This window comes from Echinops telfairi, unplaced genomic scaffold (genome assembly GCF_000313985.2).
Source record: "Echinops telfairi isolate 266 unplaced genomic scaffold, ASM31398v2 ScPeMD7_7458;HRSCAF=8496, whole genome shotgun sequence".
NCBI classification, from domain to species: domain Eukaryota; kingdom Metazoa; phylum Chordata; class Mammalia; order Afrosoricida; family Tenrecidae; genus Echinops; species Echinops telfairi.
Genome location: NW_022111358.1, coordinates 27192061 through 27216165, shown reverse-complemented (window position 1 = coordinate 27216165; position 24105 = coordinate 27192061). Strand labels below are relative to the sequence as shown.

Genomic DNA, 24105 nt, shown 5'->3' with positions numbered 1-24105 from the left:
TAATCCCCAATTCGATACCGGTGGCACTTTTGCAATAATTTGCATGTATGCAGTAAGGACAAATATAAATTCAAAGTAAACATTTTTACAGTGAGAGGTTTACGTTCTTCATTTAAAAGGGGAAAGAACTTTGCCAAATTCCATTTCTTAATATTTTCTGTAGAAGGTATATGATTGTTAAACTCTTTCTCTGAATCTTTGAAACCTATGTACTTCTTCTTATGGGCCATATAATGAGCTTGTGAATTTTACAACCAGTAATTTTCTCTCAGGACCCGGAAGCCAAGTCTTTGAAGTGTAGTAAGTGGAGGAAGATCACACCCTAATCTTCTATAATAGAAGTCTTGTATCAGCTGGCATATGACTTCATGTTACAAACCTTCTTTTGGTCAGAAAAGTATGAGAAATCATTTTTCCCCCCTTTGGGTAAAAGTAAATCGCAGACCTATCTCAATTTCTAGGTAAATTTAGGGTGAACCCTCTATAAGGAGTCCAGATGTAACACATGGTTAAATGTTCTGCTACTGGCTGATAGGGCAGTGTTTCGAATCCACCCCAAGTGCACCTTGGGAGATAGGCCTGGTCATCTGCTATTGAAGAATTACAGCCTAAAAACTCAGGGAAGCATTTCTATTCTACACAGGCTTCACTGCTGTCAGAATTCAGTAGTACAACGGTTCTTAACCTGTAGGTCGTGACCTCTTTGGGGGGTCAAACGACCCTTTCATAGGGGTTGCCTGATTCATAACAAAAAATGACAGTTATGAAGTAGCTTGGGGGGTCACCACAACATGAGGAACTATATTAAAGGGTTGCGGCATTAGGAAGGTTGAGAACCACTGCATTAGTGGATAGTTGTGTTAGTGTAGGTAGACTAATCGCTATAAATTCCTCTTCAGACTCACGAAACACATGCAATGACACCGAATGCAGGAAGATGACAGGCCAGTGGGTGGAAAGTCTTGTGGATTCAGTGGTGGTGTAAGCATCTCAGCACTTGCATGGGTCTCCACTTGGTTCCTTCAGCTCCAGGGCTTTAGCATAGCTCCATGTGTCTTGTCATCAGGAATACGAAGCAGAGTTTGTGTGTGTCCCGCCTTCAGCAAGCTATTTATCTCCGTAGCACCTCCAAATTAGGTCATTAAGAGGCAACCTGATTGACAGGCTAAACTCCACCCCTTCACTCTTAATAGTCTTAAATTGGCACCACATTATGTAACTACAATAACCAACAACGTGTGACTGATGGCGCTGTCAAGTCATTTATCATGTAAACTTGAGTCAAATGGGATGTATCTTGGCTTTGAAAGGATAGGATTCTTTTCTGCCTTTTCAATGGTGGAATGACTCATACATCACATTTCGATTTAATGCTTATTAATTTTTTAAAAATTCATTTGTTTCTCTTTGACTTGTGGGAAGTTTATATGGGATAGCAGGAGATTTTAATCATGCTTCTCGAAAAATACAGTGGGACAAATTTTGGGCTCCTTTCTGCATATGTTCTTAGCTGAGGGTGAGCAAAGTGACACTGCCTCTTGTTTTAGCTTTCGTACTGTAAACTAGTGCCCTTTTTGTAGTCCATTCACGTTATTAGGCTTTTTGTGGATGATTTTGATTATACAAATCAATTCCCAAGGATGGTGCTGAAGTGCTGTCTAGTGATTCTAAAAGCAAGAAGACTGTGGTACTCCTTGTAGAGAAAATTCCTGAGGTTAAAAAGCTTTGTTCATTCAGACATGAACTATAGTAATACTGGCTGTAAATTCAGTGTTAATGGTCCTGGGCTAACGTAACAGTAGCAGTTCAGACCCACTCAGCAGCACCAGGGAAGAAAGACATAGCCTCTGTTCCAGTGAAGCTTAAAGACAAGGTGACCCTGTGGAGCAGGTCTGCCCTGTAACATGGGGACCATGAGTTTGAATTGACTCAATGGCAGCCGGTTTGATGTTGGCTTTACATATTAGATAAGATTTCTTTAAGTGGAACACATGTAAAATGAGATGATATATTGATCAGTTGATATATGAGGGCTCTCCAAAGAGTTCATGGAAAATTTGTTATTTTTTCTCTTTTTCCATAAAAATAGTGAAAACTGCACACATACATACACATACAACCAAAAGTTCATAGAAAGTTTATGAAAACATTCGCATAGGCTCGCGGCAAGACGAGGCCTAGGCCTGTGGTCCAGGCTGCAGGAGCCATGTGGCGGGCGAAGACTGTACTGGCAGAAGCGGCCCAGAGCTTTGGTGTCCGCCGCCTCGGTTCCCAGCATCAGCCACGCGGTTCCCAGCTCCAGCCACGCTCTTGGTGTCCCACAGACCAGGCAAGGAGGGGGGTGGGTCCGGTTACAGCGGTGGACAAAGGCAGCCAAGACACTTGTTGCCACCATTCCAGGAGGAGGGCTCCGAGGAATGGCCCCTGGAGCTGGCGCTGCTCTCCCCTCTACCTCCACCAACCCCAGCAACCCTGATAGCCTCTGCTGCCACACTGGACCTGAGGGATCAGAGGGAACTGGGAGCTGTTCCAGAAGCGGCAGTGGCTCACTTGTGAGGGCGCCGCCAAGCTCCTGCTGGACACCTTTGAATACCAGGGCCTGGTGAGACACACCAGCGGTTGCCACTGTGGAACAGTTCTCTTGGAGGTCTGGGCCTTGGCTAACTTGCACATCTTTGACTGCAATAGCAGCATTTCCAAGAAGCAGCAGAATAAACATTTCATTGTCCCAGCTGCTTGCTTCAAGCTCCTAAAGGGAACCGAAAGCATGGCCACATACAGGTTCAACATGCATAAAGCCCAGCACACCTTCTGTAAGAGAAGGGTGGTATCTAGAGTTTTTACACTCCCGGCTCAAACCCTGGAGGCTAGGAATCGCTCCACATTGCCTGGATGAAGGCACTGTGCGGAGCATGGTCATCGAGGAGTTCAATAGCAGTGACTGGGAGAAAGCCATGAAGGAACACAAAACTATCAAGAACATGTCTAAAGAGTGAACAGCATTCTGAGTCTCACTTCCCGAAAAGGGGGAATGACTGGGGCTGGCAACTCCGCCCTCCCTGCTGCACCGCAGAGGCGCTCGTGAAAGTGGCTGACCGAGACTGGCTCTGTGACCAGCAACCGTCTCGATCTCTGCCGTTTGCTCTGGCTCCCAGTTTCTTTAGGCAGCTCTTTGTCCTTCCTTAGCCCAAATTTTGATGTAGCCTACTTGATATCCTCTCTGTATTCTCAACTTTTGTGTGATCTTTTAGAAATAAATATTTTTAACATTAAAAAACAACATAAAACTCAATGATTTTCCTACCAAAGTAAACTCATATTAACTTGTTAAAATATGTAAGAACAACAACTAATTTGAAATACTAACAAAGTTAGATATAAGAGTCCCTGACAGCAATGTGGTTTCAAAAATGAAAGCAAAAACAAGCATCAAATTTATGGTAACACTGGAGTGGGAGAATGGTGAAATCATTGATGCTGTAGGAAAAGTTTATGGGGACAATGCTCCCAAGAAAAGCAGCAATTACCAATGGATAACTTTAAATTTTAAGAAGGGTCAAGACTGTTGAAGATGAAGTGTGCAGTAGTATACCTTCCATATTAATTCACAAGGAAACATCTTCATGCCCTAATGAAAAGGACTGATGATTAACAGCAGAAACAATAGCCAACACCAACATCTCAAATGGTTCAGCTTACACAGTTCTGAATGAAAAAGTTGAATAAAATTTTTTTCCCTGGGAACCAAAATGGTAACTCCCAAATCAGCTGGAGAGTGGTTTTAGGAGAGTTGGGAAATCTAGGCATCCAATTTAACAGTCCTGAGTTTGCCCCTCTGTTTATCCTAATCTTAACCTTTAAAGAACATCCTTTCTCATTGAGTTAGTAATGTAGAAAAGACTGCATAGACATGTTTAAATTCCCAGGACCTTCAGTTCTTCCGGATGAAGTAAATGGCTGGTATCACCATTCGAAAAAGTGTCTTGACAGTGATAGAGCTTATGTTGAGAAATAGTTTATCTTTTAATTCCATTTTTCCATGAACATCTTGAAATCAGCTTGTGTGTGTGTGTGTAAATATGTATATATAATCCATATATATGAGGGGCTTCAAAAAGTTGGTGGAAAAATTCCATTGTCTCTGACTCTTATTTTCCTGTGATTATTTTTTTTTTTATCCCTGAGCTCCCCTATGAATTTTTTAAGGCTCCCTTGATTAATAAAAGTTTAAGAGGTGAGGGAGGAGCTGATGCCAGGGGGCTTAAGTGGAGAGCAAATGTTTTGGGAATGATGAGGGCAATGAATGTACAGATGTGCTTTACACAATTGATGTATGTATGGATTGTGATGAGTTGTAGGAGCTCCTAGAAAATGATTTAAAAAAAAGCATAAGGTGTTTTTAAGTAAATCAATGAATGAAAAGATACAAACCACCTGACATTAATTCATCAGTTTCACTTCATTACTTCAAGTTATTGAAGAATTATAGTAGCAACTTTTTTCCTTAATTTTATCTGCATCTTAATATGCTTAACATGAAATGTCCTAATATTTAATTCTCTCCTATTTTCATTGACTATCTCACAACCTAGTGCCATTGAGTTAATTTCAATTCATAATGGCCCTATAAGACAGAGCAGAGCTACTCCATAGTTTCTGAGGTAGTGATTTTTTTAAAAAATGCATTCTATTGTGGATTAGATGACGGTTTATAGAGCAGATCCTAGTTTCCATTGAACAGTTCATACACATTCTAACAACTCATCCATTGCAGGCCCTCAGTGTGCCTTCACGTAATCCCACTTCCCCCTTTCCTGTTTACATTCTTTCTCCTGTGTTAAGTCCTTGAAATTGGTACTACAGTAAATGATGCCCTTTTAATCGTAAAACATTGATTATTCAAAGATGAAGGTGCATCAGACCCAGACTAGAAAGATGACTGAGACCTATCTTCTTGGGATCCCGCCATTCTCTCTCAAGCTTGGTCTCTTTATGATTTTGAGTTTTTACCACATTTTTCTCCCACTCTATCCAGGACTTCTTAATGTGATCCTTTCAGGGCACCAGTTCTGAGGCTATAAATCTTAATTGAAGTAGGCTTCCCTTTCGTCTGAGAAGCAGTTCGTAGGTTGGAACCACTGACTATTTGGTTCGAAGCCCTGTTTAACCCACTGCACCTAGATGGAGAGAATAGGGAAATATTGTAATGGGGTTTTTAGTTTTCTTTGGTCTCCATTGTTTTCTATGTTTAGATATGCATACTGCTAAAATGAGATATTAGCTGATTAGAAAGGCAATTTTTAGTATTTCTAACAGGTGTTACAGAATCAGATAAATTGTGACTGCAAATTATGTAGAAACTGTCTTGTACTATCTTGCAGTAGATATATATTTTAATGTTGAAAATTCTACAGTATGTGAGAGTTGGAAATATTTTTCTTATTCCCAGTTCCTCGATCTCTGGGCATGAATGCATCAGTGACAATTGAAGGAACATCTGCTATGTACAAACTCCCAATTGCACCGTTAATTATGGGATCCCATCCAGTTGACAACAAATGGTAAGTTAAATACAATTCTAGGGTAGCGTTCTATTATCTTTTAATTCCACTTTTCATTTTTAACTCCAGTAGTAGTGTTTGCATTTGTCCATTTCCCACCACCACCTGCTTGATTTTCTAGAGATTGGCTTTATGTTTAACCATGTAATATTCCTTTGTTCAGCATCTGCGGTTGGAGGTGGTGCTAGCCCCTCACCACTAATCACAGGTTTGATAAACGCAATAGTACGTTTGAATATATAAATATTACATTAAAGTCATCAAGCGTATGAGAGATAGGAGAGGCAAATAATGGAGTCAGACACAATTCATGGTAGCATGCTCACCTCCTGGATGGCCATGATCTTACCAGCCAGGTCCGCGCACAGCTTGGGCCAAGGTGAGGTGGGGTGGAGATCCGGTAGGAGACTCCAGGACCCGTTTATTGCTAACCAATGGTTATATCTACTTAGGAGGGCCGTGATTACAGGTAATCACAGGAAGGGGCAGTACAATAAGCATACACATCATAGGAAGGGGCTGTACAATAGGCACAAGTGTGACAGGAAGGGGATGAGCTAGGGTTGTACATATGATAGGAAGGGGAGGAACTTGAGGTATACATGTGACAAGATGGGCGGACCCTGGATTCATGATGGCGGCCTAACCTTGGTCACCCTTGGGTGGGCTTGACCTCTCTGAAGTCTCCTACAAGGAAATAGACAACTACTATCCTTATCAGAAGGGAGTGGGCCCTACTTGTGGGGAAAACAATGGCAAATGCTTGGTCTAGATGGTTGATAGCCCTTAGGGAGAATAACCCCTGATCTACTTCTGATGACCTCCAATTGTATAGTCATTCCCACGTAGCTAAGTTTGGCATGTATTTGGGGGAGACAGTTTGGGGGAAATCCTTCTGTTTCCCACAAGTATCTATATGAATATCTGTTCTGGACTTTGCTGGTAGAACATATTCCTTGCCTTAGGAAAAAATAAACACAGAAAGCTTTACTAATTCCTCTGTGATTGCCTCCTTTTATTTTGTGGGACTTAACGATGTTGGATTGACACTATTACAGTAGTAATAGCATACGTAATTAAATATTTAAGACTTAATAAATTGAATTATGGGAACAAAGTTCAAAGACTGAGCCTTTGATAGACTTTGTATGTGTATTGTGATGTAAGTCTAAGATGTTTGGGTTTTTCATATGTAGACAAAATCAACCTCCCATCTTATTTTTTAAAGGACTCCCTCCTTTTCCTCAATCACCAGTGCCAATAGTGTTGATCTTCCTGCCTGTTTCTTCTTGAAATTTCCTCAGCCAATTCCAGTATCTAGAGCATTTGTTCAGAAACTTCAGAGCTGCACAGGTAACTTTTAAGGAACAGGAGCTAATACTTGCTTCCTATATTTTGAAAAAGGAAATGTCAAATTAGTATTATCATTGTCCTCAAAGAAGTACTGATATCTATGGATGTCATGATACTTTGTACTCGTAAACACTAAAGTACTTTTTTAATTTTAGCGAAGGAAAAATGTAGCTCAATGTTTTTAATGTGACCATTACCTTATTCTTTGTTTCTCTAGGAATTACATTGTTTGAAGCTCAGCCAACTTATGTACCACTCTATGAATTGATTACTCAGTTTGAGCTATCAAAAGATCCTGACCCCATACCTTTGAATCACAACATGCGATTTTATGCGGTAAGGCCCTTTAGGAGGTGCAAGCAATTAGCACTTGACTCTTCATCAAAAGGTTGGTGTTTCACACCCATGCAGTGGCATCACTGAAGAGAGACCTGGTAATCTGCTTCCACAAGGTTATAGCCAAGAAAATCCCATGAAGCTCAGTTCTATTACTGATGAGGTCATCTGGATCAGACTTGGCTAGTTGACAATGTGGGACAGGAGCTGGGGGCAAACTGTGAAGCTACAGAGTTGGATGTTGTGAGTAGATGGATCCAAGATCAGGCTTTTCCAAGAATCCAAGAATCAGACAGATTCTTGAAGTAATATAATTTTCTTTTGGAATGCTGACTTGTTTGCTCAGTCACACAGGAGATTGCAGAAATATGGTGGAAAATACTGGAGAACGGAGCATGAACACTCAAGCTAGATTTAAATCTATGTTTAAATCTCAGGTGAAAGCTTCTTAATATAATTTTCGTTTTTACACAAGTACAAGTGAGTTTTAAATTTTTCTAGTCTTTTAAGGATCATGAGCTTTAAGCATATATAGAGAAGAAAGTGCTAGAATAAATAAATTGTGGAGAGTTCTTAAACCTCATCCAGGCTTCAGTTGATATGAAGGTTTGAAGAAGGTCTAGACCAGTGTCTCCCAAAGTAGGCAGTGTCATCTCAAGGGACACTGGAGATCTGGGGGTGGGACGGTGGTGCGGTGGGATGTAAAAGTAGAAGCCTATACTTTATCCTGGATTGTGTAGAAAAGATTTCATTGCCAAGGGCCATGGAATAATTATTTTTCTGAAAAGGGGACGATAAGCCAAATAAGTTGAGGAACCAGTAATCTAAAATAATGTACCCAAATTTTAATTGCATTACATTTAAAATAGGGTGTTTATTAAAAACATAATTTTGCCAGTACCATTCAGAGACTCTTACACAGACCTCTCTTAAAATTGTTTTGTTAAATATATGTGACAATTTACATTAAAAAAATAGGTTCCCAGTTAACAATTTCTACACAAATTGTTCATGATACCATTTTTCAAAATGTGTCATCATTGTCCTCTTTGTACCATTTCTAAAACTAGTTTCTCTGTCCCATTATCCTTCTCATCTGCGCTATGGAGTAATTATTGACCTATTGTTCTTATATAGTTGATTTCTTAAAGGCATGCTGTAAGTCATGGGTAATGTTCTTTATTTTGTGACCCTATCTGTTATTAGGTTAAAAAATGACCTCAAGGGGTAATTTTGGTTTAAGAGATGAAGAGTATCTCAGACCATTCATCTGGGGAAAGTCATTTATTCTTAACCGGTTTAGTAAGGGGACATTTTTAAGATTTTGAGTTCTTAAAAAAAAGAATGAATTTGAGTTCTGTTCACATTTTCTTCCATGCTATCAAGTTCCATTTATTGTGGCACTCATCAGAATAGATGATAGTACTAGTCAGGCAGCATCTATTTCTTCTGGTCTCAGAGTTGATGGACCGTGGTTCCTGTAGACCAGCAGTTCTCAACCTGTGGGTCGCCCGATTCATAACTGTAACAAAATTAGTTATGAAGTAGCAACAAAAATAATTTTATGGTTGGGGGGTCACCACAACATGTGGAAATGTATTAAAGGGTCACGGCATTAGGAAGGTTGAGAACCACTTCTGTAGACCATTGTTTCCCATAGTTGTTGACACTATTCCCTAGGGGGTGCCAGAATGATCCTGAGCAGGCGTGGGGTGGGTTGGGGTGGGTACTACAAATGCAGATACTTAGGCTTTTTCCTGGATTATGGACTGTATACTACAAAAGCTCTTAATTGCCTGAGGAGTTGTATATTTTTTTTCTGAAAGGCGGTGGGTAGACAAAATACGTATGGCAAAGTGTTGTGTAGCCAGTGTTATAGACTACCACTACTTTGAGTCTTTGGTTTCCTTCTCTCCTGGATGTGTACAGACCAATAGTTGTATCTTGGAAGGCCATTCACAAGCTTTAAGAATCCCAGACACTACTCACCACTTGAGGATGTAGAACATGTTTTTTTAAACTATTTCATGCCAAGAACTTGGTCGTCTGAATTGAAGAGGTCCATATTTGTACCTATTCCAAAGAAAGGCGACCCAACAGAATGCTCATTTTAGAGAACAATATCATTGATAACACATGCAAGAAAAATTTTGCTAAAGATCATCCAACAATGGTTACACCCTACATTGACAGGGAGCTAAGGTTCAGGCCAGATTCAGAAGAGGATGTGGAACAAGTGATATTATTGCCGTTGTTAGATGGATCTTAGCTCAAAGCAGAGAAAGATGTTTACTGGTGTTCTGTTGACTATGCCAAGGCATTTGACTGGTTTACAACAAAATATGGATAACTTTGGGAAAAAAAACAGGAATTCCATTTGCTCACGTGGAACTTGTGCATGAATCAACACTAGGCATTCAAGGAGAATAAGAGACTGCTACTTGGTTTGCAATCAGAAAAAGTGTGTCAGGGTTGTATTCTCTCACCATATCTACTCAATCTGTATGCTGGCAAATAATCAGAGAAGCTGGATTATGAGAAGAAGAATGTGAGGAAGGCCGTAATTGGAGGAACAACCTGCAATATACAGATGAGACACAACTTTGCTGAAAATGAGAATGTGAGGCACTTGCTGATGAAGATTAAAGATTGCAGCCTAACATGGTCTTGCTTCATCAATGCCTGATGTGCTGTATTAAGATATGTATTATGTCAGAAAACCTGTGACAGACATTCTTGGTGATTATTATTGTAAATTTCCCTGACAGCCCCCTTGTTTGTGTAAATAGCATCCAGCCAGGAATGGACTGCTGCTGTAAAAGTGAATGATTCAGGTACTGTGATAGGGAGTTAGTCTACATTGGCCCAATAGCCCTCTCTGAACCGGGCTTGAGAAAGTTAGTACCAGGGGCTAATCAAAGACAATATCAACTGAAGATCATTAAGCACCAGGGGGATGATCAATAGACTCTCTACCATAAGTTAACATAGAGATTTTGAAAAGGAGCCAAAGGCAGATAACAAACAAACAAAAACATAGATAGAGGAATGAGTTTGGGGCTTGCATTCAATCCTAGCTCCAGCTTAAGAACAATTAATTCTTTCATCATGGCCCTCAAAAAGGGAACACAAAAAAAGAAGGGAACGCAGGATATGGGTGTTACAGCAAAATGTGGCGAAAAATTAGCTGGTGCCCGGCTATCAGATAAAATAGCATCTGGAGTTGTAAAGGCATGTTTCCAAGCAAGCAGCCATCTAAGTGAGATGTCAACTAATTCCACATGGAAGACACCCATCAATCACCGAAGGACTGTATATCATATAATCTGAAGTCAAAGTACGGATTAGTATCAACCTAAATTGTGAGGATCCGTTTTGCAGAAGGCTCTGGGTGACAGTGGGAGCCCAAGATACATTTGTGGAAACTACATAGGAAATAAGCTCCAGTGATCTCCCTCTGTCCATAATTGAGGAATGGGAGGAAATTGGTTACTAAACAGTGCATTGGAAGATGAGTATTGAACAGTTAAAACTGCTGGTCCCTCCGCCCCCCTCCCCTTTGTGATACATGCTGTATGGACATGATCTGGTTTTCAACATTTTCACTATTTTTTGTTTGTTCATATTAGGGTTTATCTCAGGTGTCACTCTTGAAGTTGTGTTTTATGTCTTTCTGTTTTTTGGTATGGATAAGCCAGGATTCATGGACCTATAGGGACCGCAAGTAGAATAAGGGTTTGGAGAGAGAGGAAAGGGGGGAAATGTCATGGAGTCCAGGAAGAAAATAATGTTTAGAAACTGATTGTGGTAGCAATTGTAAAATACTGCTTGATGTCATGGAACTATGGAATGATAGATGTATTAACTCCCAATTATTAATAAAACTAAAAAAAACTATGCTTTAAATAAGATAATAAAAATAAATATGATGGTTTAAGAAAAAAAAGATTGCAGCCTTCAGTATGGATTATAAGTCAATGTAAAGAAGACCCAAATCCTCACAACTGGACTAATAGGTAACATCATGATAAATGGAAAAAAAGTTGAAATTATCACGGATTTTATTTTGCTTGGATCCATTATCAGTACTCATAGAAGCAACAGTCAAGACATGAAAGGATTAATCTGTTACATAAGACCATTTTAGAGTATTGAAAAGTAACAATGTTACTTTGAGGAGTGAGGTGTCCCTGACCCAAGCTATGGTTTTTTCAATTGCTTCATAGCATGTGAAAGTTGAACACTGAATAAGGAAGACTGAAGGAGAATCCATGCATTTGAATTGTGGTGCTGGAGAAAAACATTCAAAGTAAAATGAACTACCAAAAGAGCAAATAAATCTGTCTTGGAAGAAGTATGTCCAGTGCTCCTAAGAGGCAAGAATGGTGAGACTTTCTCACATACTTTGGACATGTTGTCCATAGAGACCAGTCCCTGGAGGAGGACAACATGCTTGGTAAAATAGAGGGGTCAGCAAAAAAGGCCCTCGCCAAGGTGGACTCGCACAGTGGACTCAAGCACAGGAATATTTGGGAGGATGGCGTATGACTGCAGTGTTTCGTTCTGTTGTGCAGAGTGTCATGAGTCAGAACTGACTTGGTGGCACCTAACAACAACATGGCAGTGAGCTGTCCCATGAGACACTAATCATTAACCCTGGAAAACGCAGAGAAACAATGTGCTTGGTTCTATGAAGGGATTTCAAAACATCCATTATCTTTCAATTACATTTCTCCATGAACCCTTTGAAGTCCCCATGTATCTACATGCCCACACATAGCTATATGTACTTTTGCCTATGTACATATTTGTGTAAGCACATACCTATTTTTATATTGTGTTGTTTTTTTTCATGCACAGATATCGGGGGTAATTTTTAAGATAGCTTTAGAAACAGCAGAAAGCATTGTTTAAAAGGTGTCTGTCTATTTAGCTAAATGAGTAATTGGCATTTGTAATATCAGTTGACCGAATAATTCACTGTGGGGTTATATTATTCACTGGGAGCTTGCGGCTTATTTTTTTGAGGTGAAAGTTTTTTTGAGGATGTTACTTGTGGCTGGTGTGGAATGGGTAATTAACTAACATTCTTTTCCTTTCTTCTTGTTTTGTCCAGGCTCTTCCAGGCCAGCAGCATTGCTATTTCCTCAACAAGGATGCTCCTCTTCCAGATGGCCGAAGTCTACAAGGAACCCTTGTTAGCAAAATCACTTTTCAGCACCCTGGCCGGGTTCCCCTTATCCTAAATCTAATCAGACACCAAGTGGCCTATAATACCCTAATTGGAAGCTGTGTCAAAAGGACTATTCTGAAAGAAGGTACTGTCTTGCTTTTTGATCTATTAACTGACAGATGGAGACCAACTGCTAGAGTGGTTCTCTAATTTGGTGACTCATCAAAACTACCTGGAGAGCTTTTTTAACAATACATCAGCAGTTCTTAACCTGTGGGTTGTGACCCCTTTGGTGGTCAAACGACCCTTTCACTGGGGTGGCCCGATTCATAACAGTAGCAAAACTACAGTTATGAAGTAGCAACGAAAATAATTTTATGGTTGGGGGTTCACCACAACATGAGAAACTGTAGTAAAGAGTGGTGGCATTAGGAAGGTTGAAAACCACTGATCTAGATGCTTGGTTCCCACACCCAGATGGGATGGATTATAATTTCAGTGGGAGGTAGGTTGGAAATCCAGTTTCATCACCACAGATAATGTTGAGAAAAACCACCAGTAGAGGAGCATTTGGGATCCACTATGTTGATGTAGAGGAGGCCTGTTGGCTTAGTTGTTGTGCATTGGGCTGCTACCTGAAAAGATCAGCAGTTTGAAACCATTAGTGCTCCTTGGAAGAATGGGGCTTTGAAGCCACAGGGATAGTTCCAATTGGCCTATAGGACTGCTAGGAGTTGGAATTGACTCAGTGGCATTGAGCTTAGTTTTCAATTTGGTTTTATTGTGATGAGCATACGTATTTTTGTGCACATAATAATCTTAAGACTTATACATGGCAGTATGTACATAGGTAAAAGAGGATTGCCATTGTGACAGATTTCTTGATAATCGAAAGTTTTGGTTGTTAAAACAGTGCTCCCCAATTTTAGTCCTTTCTCCATTCTTTAGAGAACTTTAATTATATAACTTCAAACAAGTGAACCTTGTTATCCCCACCCCATCTTGAAATGTTGACTTTTTTTTTTTTAACATAGCTGGCCATTAGAAGATTTGATGTGAAATTTTTTTTTTGGAGGTGAATTTTCACTGCTCCAGCTAACCAGTTAATTTTCCACCTAGTTATAAAATACCTACGCAATAGATATGTATCAGGGCAAATGGGTAGGCTAGCATAAACAGGAAATGTGAATCAAGATCCCCTTCTTGAGACTGAGTGGCTTTAGAAATGAGAAACTTTTGAGAGTTGGCATAATGACATAAAACATATACAGGCATCTTTGTGGCCTGGCTATTTCATGTGCTTGCAACCTAGACACATTTTCTAAATAGTCTCATGATATTAAAAATAAGTTTTCACAACTTATTATATAGCTAAGTCCTACAGAGACAGCATGCAGAAGTAGTCTCTGAACTGCCAGAACAATTTGATTTAGTAACCTATAGTGACAGTTCTATTATTTTGCCTAAATGTCATTTGATATATTTATTATTATTGTGTCATTTTAGATTATAACCTCTACATCCCTCCTTGTCAAACTTTAGGTTACATAGTGAACTGCTGCAAACACTGATAGAAGACTAAGTTGATGGCAGTGTGTTGGATCTGTGTTCATCAATTAGAATGAGAAACTGCTGCTGCTCACTTTTACTTTCAGGATTCACTGTCAAGACAGCTAGCCAACCAATTATAATGGAGTTGGTCCCTACTCATAGCAACGTGTTATAGGCAGAGTAGAACTAAGGATTTCTGAGACTAAATTTTGACAGGAGCTGATGGACTTAGCCTTTGACTGAGGAGCAGTTGCTGGGCTTGAACCATAGACCTTGCAGTTAGAGGGGCCCAGTGCATAACTCAATGTCTTCTGGGGACCGTTAGGTTGTAGCTTCTATATCCCTTCTTATCAAGCTATGAGCTGCAAACAAAGATAAAAGTAGAATTTATGGCTGTTTCCTGGATCTGCATTCATCAAATAGAACGAGAAACTGCTTGGTCACTTTTATTTTCAGAATTCACTTTCAGGTCCATATTTACGTCTGCAAGTGTAGTTTGCATTTTAGGGGTTAAACTTTTCATTTTAGAGAGTTGGAAATTTAGTTACTTCCTGTTATTGAGAAATTTATACCATAAGCCTGCAAGCTCCTTAGAATGTGTGTGATTACTTTTCTCACACCTCTGTGGATGACAGAAGATTTTGAATGAAAGGGTTTTTGTTGAACTCTATAAGGCATTGATTGTTTGATGATCCTTTTGTCTTCTAGATTCTCCTGGACTCCTCCAATTTGAGGTGTGTCCTCTCTCAGAGTCCCGTTTCAGTGTGTCTTTTCAACACCCTGTGAATGACTCCCTGGTGTGTGGTGAGTTGTATGGGTGGCAATCACCATGGTCATGGGAACAATTTGATCTTTGTATCTTTTTCAAATGTCAGAAATTGCATTCAGTATTAATTTGTCTTTCAGTGGTAATGGATGTACAGGATGCAACACACGTGAGCTGTAAGCTCTACAAGGGGCTGTCAGACGCGCTCATCTGCACAGATGACTTCATTGCCAAAGTCGTTCAGAGGTAGCACAGTGCCCTACTTATTTACTTATTGTTGTTAAGGTCACTAAGAGTAATACGGTTAAGTTAGGTGGTTTTTTTTAATGTGACATTTAAGGTACTTTTAGGAAGAGTGAAAAAAAGTGTAGCACGTTTTTCACCCATACTTTATGCCACTTTTTAAATTGTAAAATGATATTGAGTAAGATATTTAAGCCAGTTGCCTTCCATGAAATAGTACTTTGTACTGCGGAGATTTTTTCTACAGCGGGACCAGCCGCTTCTCTTTATAAATACTTTGTTGGAACACTCCTCTTCATTTGCTCACTGTGTATGGCTACTTTATAAGGTGGCAGATTTGAGTAGTTGTGACAGAAACCATATGACCCACAAAGCCTAAAATATTTCAGACCTTAAGAAAACAGTTTCTGATATCTTAGATTTACTAGAGCAGAATATTTTGAACAAATATTTAGACATTTGTCTAAAATCAAATGCTTTACCTTTAAATGAAATTTTGAACTACCAGTAACACTTCTTAAACCATTAAAGATTAGAACTTGATGTGTCAAGAGACTTTCCGATTTAAAGTAAATCATCTTTCCATTAATTAACAAGTGAAACCTCAAAAAGCAGGCTTTTTTGCCTTCACTTGAGTTTTGTTATTACCAGGGTTTTGTTCTTTGCTTTTTTTCCCCTCTGGTGTGACATTAAATTGTTTGGCTTTGTTTTTGGTGAGTATTTCATAATACAGGTCATGATTCCTGACAGGGTCAATTTTTTTTTTTTTTAAGAATAACCTGAAGTTCTGCATTTGATAATACTGCTCTAGCTTTTCAATTTACTGGCATCACCTGAAAACTGCTTACAGAAAAACTTCTTGATGGCTTATCAAAATCTCAAACATCAGAGCCTATTTTACCAAATTAAAAAATTGGTCTCAGTAGTGGTGTAGTGTTCATTTTACATTTCCTGTATTATCTTCCAGATGTATGTCCATCCCAGTGACGATGAGGGCTATTCGGAGGAAAGCTGAAACCATTCAGGCCGACACCCCAGCCCTGTCCCTCATTGCAGAGACAGTTGAAGACATGGTGAAAAAGAACCTGCCCCCGGCTAGCAGCCCAGGGTATGGCATGACCACAGGCAACAACCCAATGAGTGGTACCACTACACCAACCAACACCTTTCCGGGGGGTCCCATTACCACCTTGTTTAATATGAGCATGAGCATCAAAGATCGGCATGAGTCGGTGGGCCATGGGGAGGACTTCAGCAAGGTTTCTCAGAACCCAATTCTTACCAGTTTGTTGCAAATCACAGGAAACGGGGGGTCTACCATTGGCTCCAGTCCGACCCCTCCTCATCATACACCGCCACCCGTCTCCTCGATGGCCGGCAACACCAAGAACCACCCGATGCTCATGAACCTTCTAAAAGATAATCCTGCCCAGGATTTCTCAACCCTTTATGGAAGCAGCCCTTTAGAAAGGCAGAACTCCTCTTCTGGCTCACCCCGGATGGAAATGTGTTCTGGGAGCAACAAGACAAAGAAGAAAAAGTCCTCAAGATTACCGCCTGACAAACCCAAGCACCAGACTGAAGATGAATTTCACAGGGAGCTATTTTCGATGGATGTTGACTCTCAGAACCCTATTTTTGATGTCAACATGTCAGCTGACACGTTGGATACTCCCCATATCACTCCAGCTCCAAGCCAGTGTAGCACTCCCCCAACAACTTATTCACAACCAATACCTCATCCTCAGCCCAGTATTCAAAGGATGGTCCGTCTATCCAGTTCAGACAGCATTGGCCCAGATGTAACTGATATCCTTTCAGACATTGCGGAAGAAGCTTCTAAGCTTCCCAGCACTAGTGATGATTGTCCAACCATTGGCACCCCTGTTCGAGATTCCTCAAGCTCTGGGCATTCTCAGAGTGCCCTCTTTGACCCTGATGTCTTTCAAACCAATAATAATGAAAATCCATATACTGATCCAGCTGACCTTATTGCAGATGCTACTGGCAGCCCCAGTAGTGACTCTCCTACCAATCATTTTTTTCCTGATGGAGTAGATTTCAATCCTGATTTATTGAACAGCCAGAGCCAAAGTGGTTTTGGAGAAGAATACTTTGATGAAAGCAGCCAAAGTGGGGATAATGATGATTTCAAAGGCTTTACATCCCAGACATTAAATACTTTAGGGGTGCCAATCCTTGGAGGTGATAATGGAGAGACCAAGTTTAAAGGCAATAGCCAAGCTGACGGTGTTGATTTCAGTATTATAACAGTGGCTGGCAAGCCTTTGGGTCCTACAGATATTATGGAGCATCACAGTGGTAGTCAGAGTCCCTTATTAAGTACTGGGGACTTGGGAAAAGAAAAAATTCAAAAGAGGGTTAAGGAAGGCAATGGTACTAGTAATATTAGTCTGTCAGGGCCAGGGTTAGACAGTAAACCAGGGAAACGCAGTCGGACCCCGTCTAATGATGGCAAGAGCAAAGATAAGCCTCCAAAGCGAAAGAAAGCAGACACGGAGGGGAAGTCTCCATCTCACTGTGCTAACCGACCTTTTACCCCACCTACCAGTACAGGGGGCTCCAAATCTCCAGGCAGTTCAGGGAGATCTCAGACTCCCCCAGGAGTTGCTACACCACCCATTCCCAAAATCACTATTCAGATTCCCAAGGGGACAGTGATGGTGGGCAAGCCCTCATCTCACAGCCAGTACACCAGCAGTGGTTCTGTGTCTTCCTCTGGCAGTAAAAGCCATCACAGCCATTCTTCTTCCTCTTCGTCTTCTGCTTCCACCTCAGGCAAAATGAAAAGCAGTAAGTCAGAAGGTTCATCAAGTTCCAAATTAAGTAGCAGTATGTACTCTAGCCAAGGGTCTTCTGGGTCTAGCCAGTCTAAGAGCTCATCCCAGTCTGGCGGGAAGCCAGGCTCTTCTCCCATTACCAAGCATGGTCTGAGCAGTGGCTGCAGCAGCACCAAGATGAAACCTCAAGGGAAGCCATCATCACTTATGAACCCTACTCTAAGTAAGCCAAACATATCCCCTTCTCATTCAAGGCCACCTGGACCCTCTGACAAGCTTGCCTCTCCAATGAAGCCTGTTCCAGGGACGCCCCCATCTTCTAAAGCCAAGTCTCCTATCAGTTCAGGTTCTGGTGGCTCTCATATATCTGGAACTAGTTCAAGTTCTAGCATAAAATCATCTTCAGGGTTAGGATCCTCAGGCTCATTGTCCCAGAAAACCCCTCCATCATCCAATTCTTGTACAACATCTTCCTTTTCTTCAAGTGGCTCTTCCATGTCATCCTCTCAGAACCAGCATGGTAGTTCCAAAGGGAAATCTCCCAGCAGGAATAAGAAGCCGTCCTTAACGGCAGTGATAGATAAACTGAAGCATGGAGTTGTCACCAGTGGCCCTGGGGGTGAGGACCAAGTGGACGGCCAGATGGGAGTGAGCACAAACTCATCTAGCCATTCCACGTCCTCCAAACAGAACATGTCAGGAGACTTCCAGGGGAAACGTGAGAAAAGTGATAAAGATAGATCAAAGGTTTCTACTTCGGGGGGGTCAGGGGATTCTTCCAAGAAGACTTCAGAATCAAAAAATGTGGGGAGCACTGGTGTGGCAAAGATTATCATCAGCAAGCATGATGGAGGATCCCCCAGTATTAAAGCCAAAGTGACTTTGCAGAAACCTGGGGAAAGTAGTGGAGAAGGGCTCAGATCTCAGATGGCCTCTTCTAAAAACTATGGCTCTCCACTCATTAGTGGGTCCACTCCAAAGCATGAGCGTGGTTCTCCTAGCCATAGTAAGTCACCAGCATATACCCCCCAGAATCTGGACAGTGAAAGCGAGTCGGGCTCCTCCATCGCAGAAAAGTCGTATCAGAACAGCCCCATCTCAGATGATGGCATCCGACCACTTCCGGACTACAGCACAGAGAAACATAAGAAGCACAAAAAGGAAAAGAAGAAAGTCAAAGACAAAGATAGGGACCGGGAACGAGACAAAGACAGAGATAAGAAAAAATCTCATAGCATGAAGCCAGAGAATTGGTCTAAATCGCCTATCTCTTCAGACCAATCCTTGTCTATGACCAGTAACACGATCTTGTCTGCAGACAGACCCTCAAGGCTTAGCCCTGATTTTATGATTGGAGAGGAAGATGATGATCTTATGGATGTGGCTCTAATTGGCAATTAAGAACTTTTCTTTCTAAAAAAACATGACCAGGCAAACCTAATGTTGTGGGAAAAACCCACCATAAGGGGTGAGTCAGATCTGATTTTTGTTTTAAAATCTTAAGTGGCTTGGCTCTGACACTGAGCTGGTTGAATTTAGAGAGGCATAGCCAAACCTTAAAAAGACCATGGGGTTTGGTTCTGGTTCCTTTTACTTTGCCACAAAGAAAAAAATACTTGCTTAGGAAAAGGGGGGTGGGCTGGGCAGAGTTAAGGGGTAAGGAAGGGTGGGAAACTTTTGTGGGAGATATTCATATATATTTTTTCTCCCCCTTTCCATTTTTAGGCCATGTTTTAAACTCATTTTAGTGCATGTATTTGAAGGGCTGGGCAGGACATGAAGAAGCAATACATTCCTTGATGCATTTGCATGGAGGTGGTTCACCTTTGTTTGGGTAGTTGCCCATTTGAAGCATGGGCAAATGAAGGACTTTGGTCATTTTGGACACATAAGTAATGTTTGGTGTCTGTTAGGAGTGATTGAGGGTGTTTTAGCTATTTATTTGTAATATTTTAATCCTTATCTGTTTGTTTTTATACAGTGTTTTTAATTCTATGAGGTTCAGGGTTCAAAATGCAAAATGGGAGACAAGAGCAAGGCTTATTTGGTGATTTGGGGCTTGTAGGTTGTGATGCTATAGCATCGAGCCCAAGTCTGTAGTCAGAACCCACCTTTAGAGTTAAGTAGAAAAACCCAAATGATATTGTTTTATTTTTTGGAGGTTTTTCATAGGGTTCAGACATCATAGGAATAGGAGCTACCTCCTAGTGGAGGTATTAATTTATACTCTTTCTCTTAAAAAAATCTGGGCTGGCTTTTTAGGATGAAACCATATTTTCAGATGAAGCAATGTTTAATGTGGAACAGCCTCCCCAAGCCAGTGGCATGAAAACCATTACAGAATTAATAGTTCTTCTAGTCCCACAATGTGCCAAAATCCAAATCCCAGCATTTGGTTTGTAGAAGTGATGCCATTCCCGAGAGCTGGGCTCCTTGTTTATCTTCCTTGGAAGTTGGAGGAGTTCAAACTTTAAACACTCCACTCTATACACCCTGAAATAAAACAGTTAAAATTTGCAGCCATAGTTCACTTAAAACAATTTCAATCTCACTTGAAGAAGTGGGGACCTGGAATGCTAGGTGGGCATGAAGAAAAAACCTTGCTACTGTGTAGCAATACATTTGGACCTTTTTTGAAGAAATGGGTCTGAGTCTGGATTCTGGGGGACATCATTAAAAAGCCCTTTAAATAAAATATCAAAATCCAGGAGACCGTTTGAGTGCAACACAAGTTCTCAGTATTTGGAGGGTCCTCTCAAAATTCCGCGGCCTTACTTTGATTTTGACACCTGCACTGTGCCATTCCTGATAATTCCATTCAGGATCTGTATCAGCAGGATGGGGCATGGTCCCCAGCACAACTCTTCTGGATTAAATAAATGGGAAAAAACAAACAAAAAAAAGCCAGGTGATTCTTTTTTTCTATTTGTGTCGTAAGTGGAGTGAAGTCATCAGACGTGGAAGATGATTTCTAAATTCAGCTTTCTGCGGGCTGGAGTTAGCATAAAGTTGGAAAATCAGCTTTGGCTTTCTGTCCTGGACTGTCTGACTTCCTCTAGTGTTCTCCCTTTCCTCGTCATCAGCTCTCAAAAACTGCCACTTTTGTGTCCCAAGGTAATAAGAACTAGGAAACGAAGTATTGCAAAGTGGAGCAAGAAAAGTTATCAGTTACCGTATCAGAGTCAAATGTCTTGGGTGACACTAAGGAGGACACGGGCAAAGTGATACCAGAGTGCTTTATCTTGTGATGCTGATACAGTAGCAGCCTCTCAGACACACAACAGGTTGGATTTCTCACAAGTTTGTCACCTAGTTTTGAATCCTATCCCATTGGTTTCTGCAGGAAAAAAAAAAGTTAACAGTTTTTTTAACTTTGTGCTGGGTGGGGAAGATCTTAATGGGGAATGTACTGCATAGTATCAGAGGCTCAGCTCCCCCAAGCAGAGCCAACAAATTCCAAAATGAGTAAACTGGGAAGCTTTTTCTCTCTTTCTGTCTTCATCCCAGATCAAAGAATCCCGAGTTAGGATCTGGATGAAGGATAAGCCCCTGAATTGTCGATGGGCACACCCCACACACTGACCCAGCATCTGAACTTGCTTAACAGGGAGCCGGGGCTAAACTGCTTCACCCTGCCTGAGAACCAGGGAGCACTGCATTTCTCCACAGGGTGGAGGAGAAGAGGCAGCATAAACCAAGCCTGGGACACCTCCCTCCCGTCTAGGTGCACTCATTCTCCTGTTGCAAAAGACGGCAAGGAAGCGAAGCCAACTGCTACCAGTCTGCTGCTGCTGGAGTCTTACGTATTCTTAGTTTGACCCGATCCCTCTTCTGTCTCTTAGATTCCTGTTAGATAACCTGCTCTGATGTACATGGAGATTTCAGGTTCAAAATCATTGTGTTTCACAAGTATTTTAATGACAAAATATGAAGCAGGTGATCACTTGCCAAAATGAGGCTTGATATTGGTGACTCTTGAAAGGATTTTCCTTCCTTAAGGCCTAGGCCTGAAGTTTTATTACAGCAATATGAATTCTCGAGAGAAACCCTTTCAGGGAGCCAGTGAGTCATGCAGTACCCCCAGATGAGTCACTTAATCATAGCATGTGCTACTATAGGAAATAGATTCACAGTCCCTGGGTACTCCCCCCTTTTTTTCCCCTTCTCTTCCCCCATTCTCCCTCTCTTCTACCCTTGAATTTTTAGAAGGGTAGGGGATGTGTAACATTTCAAAAGCTAGGTTGGTAAACATGTTCAAGTGAGCTTTAAAATTTGAGTTTCAAATGTACATCAGGAGCAGATGGGGAGGGCCTTTTCTAAAAAATCAAATTGGATTTTCTGTGTGTATGGTCATTCTGTAAATACTTTTGGGGTTTTTCATTTTTTTTGAAAGACAAAATCCTGTTTTGTGGGATTTTCCCCCCCAAAACATTGCAAATTAACTTATTTACATTCAAATAAATTTCTTTGATAAAAAGTAACATGCCTATGTGTGATATATACTTAACCTATGAATAACTTTTACTTGCTTCCACAGCTACTGGTCTGCAGCTGTTTTTCTGCTATTTCCTGTGGCATTCTGTGGGAAAGAAAGTGTTACCCAATGTAACATCCCTCTTTCCCAGCAAAATGGAAAGTTGGGCATATGTGTGTGACAGACACAGAAAACAAAAAAAACGTTTTACTTGCGATTCACCTTTTTAGAAATTCAGTAAAAAGCCTTTCTTAAGTAGCAATGGAAATCAATCAGCCCTAGTATTTGGAATAGACAATTAAAAGGCATGAGAAACATATTTCTCTGGTTGTGCCAGTCCTAACTTTCCTTAGTCATTAGTCACCAAATTCTTAGTGGTTCTTCATGGGGGGGAAAAAGTTAGTTGATGTAACTGAATTGGAAGGCTGTTCTTACTGTCTCAAGTGAACCTGTAACATTAAAAGTATTGGGACAGGAGAATGTTATCTCTGCTGTTGGGTACTGTGAAACCATCCAGACTCAGCCACTCAATGTACAGCAGAATGAAACTGCCTGATCTTTACATCCTCACAGTCACTCTGTCCATCTCACTGAGGATCTTCCTCTTTTTTCATGAACTCTACCAAGCAAGATGTCCTTTCTCAGGGCTTGAGAATGAGTTTATGAGGCTATTGTTCTTAAGATGCCCATGCTAGGATTGATTTTAAAAAAAAGGTTTCTGATGCTAAGGAGTTGGGTAAGAATACATCAGTGAAAATAAAGCTATTCTCAGCTCTTCAGTGCTGGTTGCGCTTAATTATTTCAACAGACATAAGTCAGTCAGCGCTAATTAAAAAGGGTGTGAAGACTACTGCTTTGGTAGCATACAATTAAGTGCAGTAGTACTCCCAAGACTTCTGGAATTTATGGCAGTTTTTATTACTTCATCTTTGGGATAGCATTTTGTAGTTTGCTACTGTTTGGAGGGCAAGCCCCCATCAGACTGTTTACTAATTTGTGGAGCTTCGATCATAAATTCTGACTATGTTGGCCTGAGCCGCTCAATATGAGAGGCTGGCTATCTTCTACAGACAAAGCCAAGAAGGCTGTGTACGTCGGTTTCCGCTCAGGAAACGCCCCCGCCTACTCTCCAGGACACGCTTGTTTCTCCCGCCAAAGTGGCGTCAAGATCAGGTCCTCATCAAACACCGTCGTGATTGGAGGACGGGCAGGCACTGCAACCCATTGGGTGCAAGCGGCGGCAGAGGGGCGGTGGGAGCTAAAGGCTGCCCCTAATGTTATGCCCGCCCCCCCTCCGCCCCGCTAACGCGCGCCCCTCCCCCAGAAAACAAGAATGGCTCCCCCGCTCCAGCACGGCAGCCTCTGACCCCAAGACTCAAGGTGCGGCCTCTGACGTGTCTGGATCGGGACGGGGCGCAGGCCGGCCCTCCGGAGCAGTGCACCAGGAGAGACGCCCCGCAGCGGCCCCCGAGGCCTCGGCGCAGCAGCACCCCGTAATGCAACCCACGGGGGCGGGGGAGGCGGCACCGGCAGCACCAGCGGCACTTCCCCCAACCCGGAGACGTCCAGAAAGAGGAGGAACATGGCTCCGAGCAGGGACCGCCTGCTGCACTTTGGGTTCAAGGCGACAGTGAGTGCGCGGGGCAGAGAGCTGGGAGGCTGGGCCGGACGTCTGTGCTAGCACCAGGGAAGATTCCGGAGGGGGGACTGGATAGACAGAAAGCGCAGGCCCTCTGCGGGCTGGTGCGCGCTTGGGGAGCAGCGGGGGGCGTGGGACAGCAGAGGGGGCTCCTGGCTCACCCGCCGCGGAGCACGCGCGCACTTAGACACCCCTATACGCAGCCCAC

General features: G+C 41.7%; 2 protein-coding genes, 1 non-coding gene and 1 pseudogene across 3 annotated transcripts in view; all 4 read left to right on the top strand.

Annotated features, from left to right (window-relative positions):
• Nucleotides 1–21485, top strand: part of MED1 (mediator complex subunit 1) — a 33420-nt gene extending 11935 nt beyond the window's left edge. The window contains exons 11-17 of the mRNA XM_004707113.3: nt 5450–5561; nt 6790–6914; nt 7132–7250; nt 12367–12568; nt 14683–14778; nt 14881–14986; nt 15951–21485. Of these exons, the coding sequence (XP_004707170.1) occupies nt 5450–5561; nt 6790–6914; nt 7132–7250; nt 12367–12568; nt 14683–14778; nt 14881–14986; nt 15951–19185 (3995 nt within the window). The 3' untranslated portion in view covers nt 19186–21485. The remainder of the gene's footprint in view (nt 1–5449; nt 5562–6789; nt 6915–7131; nt 7251–12366; nt 12569–14682; nt 14779–14880; nt 14987–15950) is intronic.
• On the top strand, nt 2207–3127 carry LOC105979020 (annotated as a pseudogene).
• Nucleotides 21486–22313: 828 nt separating the features above from the next.
• On the top strand, nt 22314–22448 carry LOC115872949. Its single transcript, XR_004048140.1, has one exon. It is a non-coding gene; the product is annotated as a small nucleolar RNA SNORA41 (small nucleolar RNA).
• An 855-nt stretch (nt 22449–23303) lies between these two features.
• Nucleotides 23304–24105, top strand: part of FBXL20 (F-box and leucine rich repeat protein 20) — an 86118-nt gene continuing 85316 nt past the window's right edge. Inside the window, exons 1-2 of the mRNA XM_004707111.2 lie at nt 23304–23431; nt 23678–23888. Of these exons, the coding sequence (XP_004707168.2) occupies nt 23304–23431; nt 23678–23888 (339 nt within the window). The remainder of the gene's footprint in view (nt 23432–23677; nt 23889–24105) is intronic.